A 15,797-nucleotide genomic window follows, 5' to 3' on the forward strand; every position below is an offset into this window, starting at 1 on the left:
GAATGCTCTAAATTCATGAAAGCTTTTGAGAAAATCTTCAATTCCCAACCCCTTAAAAAAGTGTTGAACCTGAAAAAAAAGAAGAAAAAATATAGAAGAAATGACCTGGACAGATAGAAAACAGCATGCCTTAGTTCCTCCCATACCCCCAACTGCCATCTGGTGATGAAGAATTATCAGAAAGCAGAATGTTTTTTAAATACGTCACATTTGACCTCACCAGTGTAAAGAACCCATAACAACACTGATCTGGTGCCTCTGCTCACTCTTTGTGACCATTTTTTTAATTCCTAAGGTGTAATTATACATTTCACATGCATTTGTGAGATACATAAACATTATGTTTATATCCCACATGAGTCAGGCTAAAGGTTTTCTAAATACTGTGTGTGGCACTAGAAACTTCATGCTGTATCAAGTCAGTATCATATTAAGCTAATGGACTCTATAATGAAATATCATAGATAGACATTTACTGAAAACCAATACAAAAATCTGGCCCAGAAAGACCGAAACAGAAATACACTATTTTCTTGATTTAAGATGGTTAAAGTGTTATTGTTGTTGTTTTTAAAAAAAAAGCTCCACACACTAAGACAAGTATGTATAAGAAGCCTTTTTGTGTGCTGGCTTTATCATGACAACTCTAGCTGATTCTTTATGAAGGATTAGGGATACACATCTTCAGCAGTGCACATGAGAAAAAAACTCTGAAAAAGGCAATTTCTTGGGTTTAGGAAGGACCGTATTCTGGGAAGTACTTCAGAGGATTGGACAATAAATCTAGGATTATAGCCAGGAAGGACTGGAAGACTTCAGGAGATGCTTCAGCTTCTTCTAGATTTTGAATGTTGAATAAGCCACTGAAGTGTGATATCTAAAGACAGAGAGGGGGAAAAAGTGAAGGCATTAGATACCCAAGTTCAAAAACTAAACAGATAATATTCAAAATGAGGCTATTTCAAAGCACATGCTGGGCCCTACTGTTCTCCATTACCTGAGCTTAAAGGGGATCATCTGAGGAATTATGAGACTGAAGAATCTCTATGTGTACAGAACAGTGTGTTCCATCTTTTATTCATTCAAAAGTTTACTGATTGCCTATAAACTGTACGTGAAGTGCCAAGAATGCAAACAAGTGGGAGAATCCCTCGGTGCCCTCAAACAGCTTTTAGAAAACAGAAAACTTACAAGTAGTCATTTGGGGTTAGGAACTGCCCCACAGAATTCCAAGCAAAAGAAAGAGCAAAAGCAAAAGAATAAACTGCAGCATGAAACAGTGGAGCTCAGAAGGATTTTACTTAGTAAGTGTGGCTGAAGCACGTGGGTGGGAAAAGGGGTCACCACTCATGGCTGAGGTTAGAGCAGGGGGTTCTCAACTTCACCCTTTTGATATCTGGGGCAGGATAATTCTTTGCTGGGAAGAAAGGATGTTTTTTTGTGTATTCAGCAGAATATTTTGTGGCATCCATGACCTTTACCACTAGATGCTATTATTACTGCCCACTCCCCACTCCATTCTCAGTTGTGACAACTGGTAATGTCTCCAGATGTTGCCATATGTCCCCTTGGGGGGCAAAACTATCCTCAGTTGAGAACCACAGGGTTGGAAGGAGCCGGATAACCTTGTATATGCCATTCTAAGATGCTAAGAAGTTTGTATTTTATTCTCAAGTCAGTAAGAAGTTACTGGAGAATTTTAAGCAGAGAAATTATAATAGTTTACTTTAGTAAGTTCAACAGCGGCAATGGCGAAGGACAACTGGAGGGCTGCCAATATGGAAACTGACTGTCATAACAGGATAGGAATGGGATAAAGGCCTGAAGCAAACAAGTGCTGCAGGGATGCAGTCGGGTCAAATGAGGATGCTTACTACAGAGAGCTGACAGGACTGATTACAGTCAGTGAGAAAGACTTTCTGGCCTAGATGAGAGCTGAAGTTAGCCAGGAAAGGCACTTCGACTGACAAGGTAACCAAATCAAAACACTGAGTTACTGTCCTTGAGTTCTTTAAAATGTGTTATACACATAAAGGGTATGTAACTATCTATTAGAAGCAGCACTCTGCCAAGCCTGACAGACAAGGGCAAATTCAGTCACCTAGTTTCCCAGCTAACATGCTTTAGAGAATCTATAAGCCACACACATATGAAGAATAGCCTAGCCTAGAGCTGAGACCTGAACAAACATGACCTGTTCAGAGTTGTGGAAACACTTTAACCCAACCGCTGAGGTGGGTCATTTGCTTTTCAAAAGGAGGATAGCAGTGCGTAGTAAGAGCAAAGCCACATTTATTTGAACTGAATGGGTAAAAGATAAATCTGAAAGTGAAATGACTAGGTTTAAGTATTTAAGATGTTCACTAAAAAGAAGTAGCAGAAAAAAAAACTTGTGGACACTGGAAAGAAGTCATATCTTAAAGACAGATGGATCCTTAAGACCTGATACAAAGGCAGGAAAGAAGTAAGATACTCAGATAAGGAAGAGTCATCTTCCATGGCAAACAGGGCCACAAGTATGAGCCATCATTGCAAAGATCATCTTCCCCGAAGTAATCTGTTCTGTGTGGTATCAGGACACATTACTTATACAACTAAGGTACTTCATGTACCACATTAGGACCCTGGAAGTGTAACATACACCCCATGTGCACTGAAATACTTTTTGTAACAATTTTAAAAATTCATAAATTTGGTACTAAATGCATTACAAAAGCTGAAATTAGGGAGGGTGTTCTGACTTGATTACCCAAAAGAGTCTAATCTACTCAGCTAGTAAGTTGCATTTCTTGCTCCAAATAAATATGCATTCTGATTTACAAACAACTCATTTTGAATCTAGTTAGAGTGGATCAGTTTTCTTGGGCTTGATAATACTGAGTGAACTGGTCCTATAGTCACAAACCTGGTGACTATGGAGCTCGACAACAGACTATGAAGATTGCTTTCAAACAGCAGAAGTTCTCACCAGCTCTCCGGCATTAATTCCTAAATGAGCTCACAAGATTTTTCCAGGAAAACATTTAGCTAGTTTGTCATAGTAGTAAAACAAAGGATTTTCTTCCTCCCTTCAAAAACTTTTTCCCCCTATTTTAGGAAATAGAGATATATATAAGGGAGTAACAGACCTACAGTATATAGTACAATGTACTAAAAATCATGGCTAGTGTAGAACAGGGTTTCATCCTCACCACAACTGGACAATGCTTAACTGTGAGGGCTATAGGATTTTTAGAACATCCCTGGTCTCCATCCACTAGATGACAGCATCACCCTCCTCACTGTGACAACGAAAAATGTTTCTAGGCATTGCCAAATCTCTCCTAGGGGGTAAAATCCTTCAGTGAGAACCATTGGTAAATACCCTCTTGGGGGCACAATTTAAAATTTCCAAAACAGAGAGAGAAAAAAAGTTTTTTTAATAAACTCTAAATAACCCCATAGTATAACAAAAAGGCATCCTATAGTATGGGAGAATATATTCATAAACAAGGGGTTAACATCCAAAATATATAAAGAACTCACATGCCTCAACACCCAGAAAGCAAATAACCCAATTAAAACACGGGCAAAGGATCTGAACAGATACTTCTCCAGAGAAGGAATTCAGATGGCCAACAGGCACATGAAAAAATGCTCCACATCGCTAATTATCAGGGAAATGAAAATTAAAACCACAATGAGATATCACCTCACACCAGTTAGGATGGCCAACATCAAAAAGACAAGAACAACAAATGCGGGCAAGGATGCAGAGAAAGGGGAACCTTCCTACACTGTTGACGGGAATGTAAATTAGTTCAACCATTGTGGAAAGCAATACAGAGGTTCCCCAATAGAAATACCATTTGACCCAGGAATTCCACTCCTAAGAATTTACCCAAAGAAAACACGATCCCAGATTCAAAAAGATATATGCACCCCTATGTTTATCACAGCACTATTTACAACAGTCAAGATAGGGAAGCAACCGAAGTGTCCATCAGTAGATGAATGGATAAAGAAGATGTGGTACATATACACAATGGAATATTATTCAGTCATAAGAAGAAAACAAACCCTACCATTTGCAACAACATGGATGGAGCTAGAGAGTAGTATGCTCAGTGAAATAAGCCAGGTGGAGAAAGACAAGTACCAAATGATTTCCCTCATTTGCGGAGTATAACAACGAAGCATAACTGAAGGAACAAAACAGCAGCAGACTCACAGACTCCAAGAAGGGACTAGCAGTTACCAAAGGGGAGGGGTGGGGAAGGGTGGGTGGGAAGGGAGAGATAAGGGGATTGAGGGGCATTATGATTGGCACATATGGTGTAGGTGGGGTCATGGGGAAGATGGTGTGACACAGAGAAGACAAGTAGTGACTCTGTGGCATCTTATTATACTGATGGACAGTGACTGTGATGGGGTGTTGGGGGTACTTGATAATATGGGTGAATGTAGTGACCACAATTGTGCTCATGTGAAACCTTCATAAGAGTGGATAAAAAATAAATAACTCTAACCCTAAGTGTTTGAACAATCTGTTCTCAAATTAACTGAAAGCTCCCAAAGTAACAAGTCACTAATTCTATTCATTTAATTTAAGAGGAGTGTTTGTGTCCATCAGTAAAGTATCAGGCTCAGATTGCTTTGGGTGGTCTTTAAAGGAAACCCCAAATCAACCAGAAGATTATCAATACTTTGACCACATCAGAGCATGCTTGAAGTAGGGTGGAGAAGGAACTGAGATGTGGAACTAACTTGGAAAGAAAGTTAAGTACCCTGAGAACCAATACATATTGAATGATGACTAAAGAAAAAATATTAGAATACTTTTTTAATGCAATATTTTGGCAGGATTTATTTATTACCTCTTACTCCAATACACTTTTTTTCTTTTTAATTGGAGATGTGACCATGGAAGAAGTGTCAGAGAGATATAATGTTTTTGGCTTTGAAGATGGAGGGAAGAGCCCTAAGCCAAAAATGCAGCAGTCCTTAGAAGCCAAAAAGTACAAGGAAATGCATTCTCCCCTTGTCTCCAGAAGGAGCACAACCTGTAACTTTAGTCCTTGATTACAGTTCAGTGAGATCCATGACAGGCTTCTCACAGCAGAAGTAGAAAACTAATACAGCCGTTTGATGTCCACCATATGTCAAACACTGCAACCCATTTTTTCATTCCTTCTCACAGTAGAGTTTTGAAGCTGTTGCCATTATCCCCATTTTATAGATGATAAAACACTGGAGGATCAGGGAAGTTAAGTGCTTTGTCCAAGGCCAACCAGAAGGTATTTTTGGACCAAGTGTTTCAGCCTGAGTTACCTGACTCCAAAGCCCATTTTGTTTCTAGTCCACTGTCAGAATTGATGGACAGCCTCATTTTTCTATGACCCACAGAAAATGGTCATAGAAAGTGTGACCCAGGGAGATTTTTTCACCAGTGACCACTGAACTGTGAGAAGTGAATGAGCCATGAAAATCCCTAGGCATCTACCCATCTGTTTCAAAGCACATACATTCATTTAACTCTTCTTTCAAACTCTGGTGAGTGTATCATGCCACACAAGAACTGGGTGACTTAACTTGAGTAGCTTTAGTCATGAAAGTGTCCTTTAGTGTGAGAATGTTTTATTGCACTGTGATAGGTCTTCTCACTTACGTAGCTGTCTACATGTTGAATGGCTTTTCATCCTGTCAAATGCTTCCATTCATCTTTTTTTGTTCTTTTACCTTTTGACTCTCTTCCCCATTCCAATATACTTTTATTAAATAATCCCTTACCATATTTAAGAGACTAAAGTTAAGCCAGACATTCTTTAGGGATACTGTACTGAATCCTTAGTGTCCCCCCAAAATTCACATCTACCCAGAACCTCAGGATTTTTTGGAAATAGAGTCTTTACAGATATAAAATGAGATCACAATGGATTAGGACAGGCCCTAATCCAATGACAAGTATCTCGGTCAGAGAGGACAGACACAAAGAGACACACACAGAGAAGGAGGCCATGTGAAGCTGGAGGCAGAAACTGGAGTGATGTATCTACAAGACAAGGAAAACCAAAGACTGCCTGCAACCAACACAAGCTAGGAAAGTCAAGGAAGGATCCCCAGGAGCCTCAGAGAAAGCACGGCCCTGTTGACACCACGATTTGGGACTAATAGCCTCCTAAACTTAAGAGAATAAATTTCTGCTGTTTTAACCCACCCAGTTTGTTGTACTTTTCTATGGCAATCCTAGGAAATTAATACAGACATTAAGTAGATAATGGCTTATACCTTCAATAGAGTACTAACATGCTGCAGTAATATATGGGTTCAATAATGAAAAATTGTTATACTGCCAATAAACCAAGTTTTGTAAAGTCTTATTTCAAAAACGTCATTTTGTCATAAAGCACAGCTGGATATGAGCTCTGCAAAAATTAATACAATAAATTGGTATCACTTAATGCTTAATTTTATGTCTTTACTGCATTTACTTCTTTAAATAGCAGAGGGTAGAATTCAGGATATTATAGTTACTGTCAAAAAGGATAACATCTATTCTTTTTCCTGAAGCAAAAGCAACAGTAGTCTGTAAAGGAACTTACATAGAAATGGGGATAATACACAGTAGGAAGCATTAAACATCCCTGCCAAATATACACAGTTCTTCCAAAAACAACCAGTCAGTTCTTACCTATATTATCCTTTTCTTTGCAAGAAATTGAATAGCAGCAAATTTCTCTATCCTGAATAGCAGACAGATTCCTACAGGAAGCAGAATTAAGAGAGTAAGTCTGTGCTTAAAACAACTGTCATATTTTCATTCTTTACTTGTTTTTTATTGTTACTATACTGAATAAATTACCTTACTACTACTAAAATTTTAGGAATTTGTTTCTCTGGTAGGCCAAGTTTATCTACCATGGCTATGATCATTACTGAATAAAGTAACAATTCTAAACAAAGTAGTGGGCAAAATAGTATAATTTAGAATCAGATTTTTTTTTAAACACCATTATTCATTCTTAAAACATACATTTTTTCAATTAGTTGTTTCTCATCCAAGGCATTTGGAAGATCTCTCTTGTTTCCAAGTACTAGCACCTTTAAAAAGAAAAGATATTAAGATTTTATATAAGAAAATGTCACAGAGCATACCATATTCATATCTGTAGATATTAAAACTGGAATGTTACCCGTAAAAATATGCCATAATATTAAAGCATATTTAGTATTATGATATGGCCTATATCATTTAATCGTTCAAATTACCATTCTTTTAATTGCTACCACAGAAATGTCTTTAATTCAGTAAGTGGCTGCCAACTTCTACTTGAAATATTCTAAAGCCTATGGTATGCATTATACTATTTCTTAAGAAATCTTAACCAAAATGTGAATATGCTCTTAACAATCAATGGTGAAAGAATGACTTTTTTAACCATTAATCATGTGAACACATGAATAAGCTTTCAAAATTCCAGATCCATCCTACAGACTATCATGTACAAGTATTCTAACAAGATGGATAAATCTGGGGACCAGGATAAAGACAACAACTATAAACTCTGGGAGTAACTCTGGTCATCTGATGGCTTGATGTGCTTTGAAAAGAAAGGAAAACAGAGATGGGCTTCCCAGTTACCACTCTTTCCCAGATCCATCCTTTCTGCCTTGCAGAAAGCAAAAAATGTGAGTGCTCTAATGATTTCACAGCATCCATACTCTAGGTTAGTGTTTTCTAAGAACTTCTATCTATCACCCATCCCAATAAAGTACACACCATGTCAATCTCAGCATACCTATCTTTCACTTAACACACCCCAACCCCACCCCTGACCAATTCTACTCATAGGTCCTAGGCTCTTATTTCATACAAAGGACAAAGAAACTAGGACAGAGGTACAAGAAGCCAGGGGCAAGGGGAGCTCTCAAGAGAATGTTAAGGGAGTTAGAGAGCCAAGAGTCAAATCTCAGCAGCTTTGGTAGACTGCCTTCCCTCCCCCAGCTCCTAACTCTCTCCATACTCTTACAGATTCCCAAGCTGGACATGCCTGAGCTTCCAATAATACACCAGCGGTCATTTGTAATCAGCTGTCACTATAGGGGTTGCCTGGCATCTTAGCCCTCTTCCTACATTTAAGAAATCTCCTACCTTAAGAACCTGCATCCCAATAAAGCTACTTGCTTCTATAGATAATTTTCTTCCCAGCTCTACTTTCTGCTAGAGCATGAACACATAATCTAGATCAACCAAAAATTTGAGTGCAGAGTCAGTTTTACAAAAGAGCAGGGATAGAGAACCCATTCTGATAGGCAAGGGGCTTCAGAAGATGACCTGCCAATCACAGCAATCGTGTCTGGTGTTCAGAAACTGCATGTGGTCACCAGGCTTGTTTTAGGCTGTGAGATGGGATGTGATACTGGCAACTGTTTAGCTTCCTTTGTTCCAAGTTAGTGAAATGCAGCCTTCTCAGAGACTCTCTGAGCTACCCAACAGCCTTTCAATGAAGTCCTTTCTACTTAAATTGGCTTTCTATTGCTAGCAATTACAGTGACTAAGATAAGACTGATTTTTACCTATAGTATATAGAATTAGTTTTTAATACAAAAGAAAAATAGGCTTTGAAGTCAGACAGATATGGACTCAAAACCTGGATACACAAAATACTAGTAGTCATGTGATCTTCAGTGAATAACAACTATTATAAGGGAGGGGTAACACCATCAACCTCAATAAGTTGTGAGGATTAACGGAGATAATATACCTCAAGTACCTGACACTCATGAGCTTGTCCTGAGGCTAAAGCCTGGTCCTTTTCTAGCCTTCCTTAGCTCAACAAATGACACCACCTTCCATCTGACTACAGAGCTAGAAATTAGGAATTATTCTTTCCATTTCTCCTCTCCTAACTCATTAGCAAGGTGGACTGTGTTCCTAAATATGACCAAAATCTGTTTCGTTCTCACCATCCTATCTACTACCATACTAATCCATACTACTGTAATTTGCCAAGGCAACTTCAACAGCTTCCGAAAATTGTCCTCTATATTTTCCTTCTTGACACTTCAATCCATTCTTAAACTGAAATCATTTTCTGATTTCAAAAATAAATCTGATCATTACTACACAGTCCACCCAGCAGACTCCCCAACAATGGCCTGGCTGCCACAGGGCTCGCCGCAGTGGGCCCCACCCTCCCCACTTTGCTCTGTGCTCTGGAGACACCGTCCTCCTCTCAGGGCCCTGCTTCCTCCTACCAAAGAGCCACTGTCTGAAACTCCCTCTTCCTCCAGTTGTCACATCCCTCACATGACCACACAACACTTACATCTCAGCTGAAGCATCACTTCCTCAGGGAATCCTTTCTTCCCTCAAACTACATCAAATCTCCCCTCTAACTTAAAACTCTCACACCCCTGTACCTCTCCTTCATAGCACTTAGAACAGCTGTTATTATTCAAGTAATTTCATTTTATCTACCTTTCTTACTTTATCAACCACAAACTCCATGACATCAGGAAACGTGTTTCCATCCACCTCTGCTCATCACTATATCCCCAGGCCTAAGCACTGTTCCTACTGCATATAGTTTAATAAATAGCTGGTTAAGAAATGAATAATAGCACAGCGTCCAGTATATGGCAGATACTCAGTAAATATAAGCCTTCCAGAATTTAAAACAGAAGACATTTTACTAATTTCAAACATAATACACATAATTGTAATTTAAAATTACATAATTTAATTATATTATTATAATTATAAATATTATAATCATATAATACACAATAACAAATACTCCATACTTACTGGAATTCCTTGTAACTGTGGTTTATCTAGAAGATTATGTAGTTCATTTCGAGAGGCTTCTATCTTTTCACGATCTGCAGCATCTATCATGTAACTTAAAAAAAAAGTGATTTCAATTTGCCTTCTCCATATTCTTTGATGGTCACAATTAACAACATATTTTTCTTAAGATTTACACTACTGAAATTGTTAACCAAAATAAAATCCTAGATAAATAAAAGCCTAGTCAGTCATCCTGATAGATTTTGGTCTTCCTCCTCCTTTCATGAAACAGTTTCTTTCTCTCTGCTTCTGAAAGATCAGATACTCCTAGTTCTCTTCCTACCTTGACGGATACTGATGGAAATGAAATGCTTAACACAGGACTGGTCTCAATATATGGTAGACATCCTCCTAAATGACCCTATAGATACTTTCTTTATAAAACACCTACTGAAATTTTAGGGTAATAAATATTCCATATTGTACAATCTGGCAAATGCTAACAAGACTGTACTTTCTGAGACTTTATTCTTTCTGATTTTATCCATCCCACTTACAGTAATTTAAGACAACCTCAAAGAGAAAAATGTTAAAGCAGCACTAAAGAATAAGTCCCAAAAAGGCAAGAATATACAATGAGGAAAAGACAGTCTCTTCAATAAATGGTGTTGGGAAAACTGACACTACACGCAGAAGAATGCAACTGGGTCACTGTCTTACACCAGACACAAAAATAAACTCAAAATGGATTAAAGACCTAAATGTAAGACTTAAAACCATAAAATTCCTAAAACAAAACATAGGTAATAAACTCTTGAACACTGGCCTTTGTAAAACTTTTTATTGGATATATCACCCCAGACAAGGGAAACAAAAGCAAAAATAAGTGAGACTACATCAAACTCAACAGTTTCTACACACCAAAGGAAAATATCAACAGAATAAAAAGGCAACCTACGGAATAGAAGAATGTTTTTACAAATGATGTATCTGACAAGACACCCCTATGTTTGCTGCAGCATTATTTACAATAGCCAAGATATGTAAGCAACCTAAGTAAGATGTAGTACATATATATAATGGAATGTTACTCAGACATGAAAAAGAACAAATGTTGCCATTTGCAACAACATGGATGGACCTAGAGGGTGTTATGCCAAGTGAGATAAATGAGACAGAAAAGATTTAAAAACTGTATGATTTCACTTATATATGGAATCTAAAAAAAAAAATAGAAATAGACTCATAAACATGGAGAATAAACTAAGATGGTTGCTACAGAGGAAAGGGTGGGGCTTTGGGTTGGGGGGAAGCTCAGCACCCAAAAATACTTTTAAACAGGCTGTTCTTAGGTGCCAATATATGATAATAAAACATTTATATCCTTTGGCTCTTAGCTGCATAAGCAAAAAACAAAACTCTCATTCTGTTATTAAATTTTTTTGAGCTTCATGTTAACGGGATTACATTAAGAAAATATCTAAGAAATATTTATATTGCCTGAAAATTTGAGCCTTTGGGAAGTATTAAAAACAAATTTTTTTCCTTGAAACCTAAATTGACTTTTAAAAAAAGTGCTTACACAATAGCATTGACTCCTCTGCAGTACCGTTCCCACATGCTCCGGAATCGGGGCTGTCCTCCTATGTCCCAAATCTTTAAATCAAGACAGACAATTCTTAATAAAGGTATTTCAAGTAATACATTGAAGGAAAAAAAATGAAAACAGACAATTATTATTAAAGATATTTCAAACAATACATTGAAGGAAAAAGCAGAAGGAAGAAAGATTGGTCAGAATCGCTCATGTCCACAGTGTTAGAGCCTATTGCTCCTGAAAAAACTTGAGCTCAAACAAGCTCTTAATCTGGGAGTTCTTAGGGCCACTTCTAAGCCTGAAATTCATATTTAATGTTTATACTAGATCTAATAAGTTCTGCTTGAGCAAAGATAGAGTCTTTGTGTAATACTTTCTTTGCCTGTTAACCAATAAATTTCCAATACTGAAAATACATACCATTAAGATAACATTTTTGAAATCTACAGAATTATGCATTTGCCAGATTTGAATGCCATTACTGAAAACAACAGTTCATTCAGAATCTATTAAAGTTTAATAGTCTGACTGGGTATACATTAATGCCTAAATGTTTTTAATTATTCTGTAAAAACACAGCCAACAGACATTCCTACCTGCGTGTTTTTCTTACATAAAATTATTGTATTCATATAAAAGCCACTACTCACAATAACTTAATTGTTATGCCTGCTCTGTAGAGTAATGTTCTGGGCACTGAGCTACATAAATGTTTTAGGTCATCATATTTATCTTCAAAAGGCTTCCAGTTTAGCTACAGACACAGGTCACATGCACCAAGAGACATATACATGAAAAATTAGAAGCTTCATTGGATGAGCTACAGAAAGAATTTAGTAAACAGCTTCTGTGAGCCACAAGAATTGGGTGAAATGGCCATAAGGGCTCAGGCTGTAGAAGTAAACTCCCATGAAGTACTGTACTCACGCAAAAGAGCCTAAAATATGGCCCCTAGTAAACAGTCCAGGATTTAAACCTGTCAAACTCATTCTAAGAACAAAATTATGTTAGTTAACTTCTTCCAGTTTTGCAGTATTTTAGGGCTTAATAGTAACGAAAGGGAAAACTGAGTTATCATATTTGTTATCACAAATATAATATTAAGTTAGCAATGTTATAAATAAAAAATTCCTTCAAAATAAAATGCTGTTCACAAAATAATGTAATACCACATTCCACATACTCTGAAGATGTGATTTTTATTTCCTTGGAACAACTAAATCCCCAATTTTACTTCTGTCAACCGACATGCTGTTTTTTTTTATGGGTACTTAACAACATTTCAACTCATACATTTTGATATATTAGAGAAAGAAAAAAACTGATTTACAGTCTTTTGGAACATGCTCATTCATTAGTTAAGAACTGCTGATATTCGTGTAAAAAAAACAAAGAAACAGAAAAACCCCTAGCTGTATATGCTAACAATTTAAGTCAAGTATGGCAAGGAGATGACATACCTTTATCGTGACGTTACCTTTAGTTACTTTCCTCATATTGAAGCCCACAGTGGGTATCATGTCTTCACTGAATTGACCTGACTGAACAAAAGAAAACATCTGAAGTTAGACTAATCAATATTTATTAAGACATACAGCAATGCATAACCTTATAGCATCAACAGTTACCAATTTTAGTAAATAACAAATTTTGTAGTAGTGTTAACAATCTGCCCTAAGAAAACATTCCTTATACCCACAGTTCTCAAAGAGGTACATTATGTTGTTTATAAAAAGATATACTCTCCCATTAAAACAATATATTTTTGAAATAAAGTATTGTTTTTAACATATTCCCTTAAGTTTAAAAATATATATATTGTATATTACAAATATATGAAAATTTATTAATTCCCCAACATATCCATAAATTTTCACACATAAAATAGAAGAAAATCAAAAGTAAAGCTTCAAAGTTTTCCATTTTTAGCATTTAAATTATTCTGACAATAACTGCTAATATCAACTGCTAAATAGCTTTTCCGAGTTTGTCTTTTAACAAGGCTTATAAAATGTTTTGTCATATAGAAGTTATGTAATCAATTCCGTTCTTTTTGGTTTACTGCCTTCCTATCAAAAGATTAAAATTAAATATTTTCTAATAGTATTTGAGTGACTTTTTCAAATGTACAGTGTTCATCCATCTGGATTTTGATGATACAGTGCAAGAAAGTTTCTTTTTCAAATGGATAACCAATAAATATTCCCATTCCTCATTAAAAAATCCACTTTCCTAACTAATTTGAAGTGATATGCCAAATTCCATATAGAGACATTTCTATGTCTGAGTCTTCAATTCTTTTCCATTTAGTCTATTTATTCCTAAATTAGGACTATATGAAATACTGCAGCTTATACTACATATTATTCTACGTAACAGATCAAAAATTTGGAATGTTTTGAAATTGGTTCATATCTTACATTCCAAATAAACTTCAGAAATTAATAATTGTTAAAATATTGACTAGAATGACATTAAGTGTATTAATTATCAATTCTTGATACTGTATCAATTAATAGCATATCAATTCTTGATATTTAACCACTATCAAGTCTTTCCATCCAGGCACATGGTTTACACACTCAAACATTCAAATCTTTTATATCCTTTTCAGTAAAGTATTATAATTCTTATAACAGGTCTTCCACATTTCTTGGCATATTCTTTAACTACAATTGTGAAGTACATCTAATAAGTCACAGTTAATAGTGATTTTATATATTTACATATTTACATATTATATTTACAAAATATAAATTTCTCATTTGACCTGATACTTACATTTTAAGTAAATAGCCCAGGATCATGAACTATCTCAACAAGGGATTGGTTAAACAAATAGAACTATTTTCAAGGCTCTAACACTGGCCAGTTGTTTGCTGTGACCTTATGCTAGCCACACACATTCCAAAACAATGCACAAGTTGGGAGCACAATGAATTTCAATTTTACAAATTTCCTCTACATAACTTCAACAAGTGCTACTACCTCTTTGGTGCTGATTTCGGAATGATAAAACCACCATAATCATTACTTTCATTTTTATGAGACACTGTAATTCTCAGACCTTTCACATATTTCATTTATATGTAAAAACCTACTCATGATATCATAATCACATATATCAAAATTAGTCATGACAAAAAATATAACCTGATTTTAAAAATGGGCAAAGGCAACACTCCACGAAATAAATAATTAATAAGATGGACTTCATTAAAATTAAAAACTTCTGCTCTGTGAAAGACAATTGTCAAGAGAGTTACAAGACAAGCCACAGAATAGGAAAAAATATTTGTAAAAGATACACCCAATAAAGGCCTATTACCCAAAATACACAAAGAACTCTTAAAACTCAACATATGAAAACAAGCAATCCAGTTAAAATATGGGCCAAAGACCTTTAACAGACACCTTACCAAAGCAGATACACAGACAGCAAAAAAGCACATGAGAAGACGTTTCACATCATAAGTCATCGGGGAATTAAAATGATCAGATGCCACTGCACACTTTAATAGAGTGGCCAAACTTTATTACACAGGTAACACCAAATATTGGTTAGGACGTGGAGCAACGGGAACTCTCACTCATGTGTGGTTGGAATGCAAAAGAGTACAGCCACTGTGGAAGGCAGTTTGGTGGTTTCTTATAAAACCAAACATACTCTTACCATACAACCCAGCAATCATGATCCTTGGTATATTCAACTCCCAAAGGAGTTGAAAACTCAGGTCCACACAAAAGCCTGTATGTTAATGATTGTAGCATCTTTATTCATAATTACAAAAACCTGGAAGCCACCAAGAGGTCATTCAGCAACTGAATAAACAGACTGTATTATATTCAGGTAATGAAATATTATTCACCACAAAAAAGAAATGAGCTACCAAGCCAAAAATAGACATGGAGGAACCCTAAATGTGTATCTAAATTAAAGATCCAATCTGGAAAGCCTACATAATGTATCATTCTAAAATTTGACATTCTGAAAAAGGCAAAACTATGGAAACAGTAAAAAGATCAATGGTTGCCAGGGCTTGGAGGGCTGAATAGGCAGAGCTCTGAGGATTTTTTAAGCAACAGATATACCCTGCATGATACCATAATGATGGATACATGTCATACATTTCATTTGTCCAAACCTAGAGAATGTACAACACAAAGAGTAAGCCATAATGTACTTGGTAATTATGATATCTCAATATAAGTGCATCAGTTATACCAAATGGACCACTCTGCTGTAGGATGTGGGGAAGCTGTGAGTGTAGAGGCACAGGGTATATGAGAAATATCTGTACCTTCCCCTCAATTATGCAGTGAACCTAAAACTGCTTTTAAAAGTCTTAATAAAATGGAAAAGAAAAATGGTCAAAGGATTTGAATAGACATTTTCCAAAGGAAATTCACAAATGTATAATACATGAA

General features: G+C 36.2%; 1 protein-coding gene across 1 annotated transcript in view; it reads right to left on the reverse strand.

Annotated features, from left to right (window-relative positions):
• Positions 1-561: 561 nt before the first annotated feature.
• Positions 562-15,797, reverse strand: part of ARL8B (ADP ribosylation factor like GTPase 8B) — a 44,307-nt gene continuing 29,071 nt past the window's right edge. The window contains exons 2-7 of the mRNA XM_036878278.2: positions 12,830-12,910; positions 11,355-11,428; positions 9,791-9,884; positions 7,013-7,080; positions 6,671-6,741; positions 562-877 (exon numbers count right to left, since the gene is read on the reverse strand). Coding sequence (XP_036734173.1) covers positions 828-877; positions 6,671-6,741; positions 7,013-7,080; positions 9,791-9,884; positions 11,355-11,428; positions 12,830-12,910 — 438 coding nt within the window. The 3' untranslated portion in view covers positions 562-827. The remainder of the gene's footprint in view (positions 878-6,670; positions 6,742-7,012; positions 7,081-9,790; positions 9,885-11,354; positions 11,429-12,829; positions 12,911-15,797) is intronic.

Source organism: Manis pentadactyla, chromosome 1 (assembly GCF_030020395.1).
Source record: "Manis pentadactyla isolate mManPen7 chromosome 1, mManPen7.hap1, whole genome shotgun sequence".
Lineage (NCBI taxonomy): Eukaryota > Metazoa > Chordata > Mammalia > Pholidota > Manidae > Manis > Manis pentadactyla.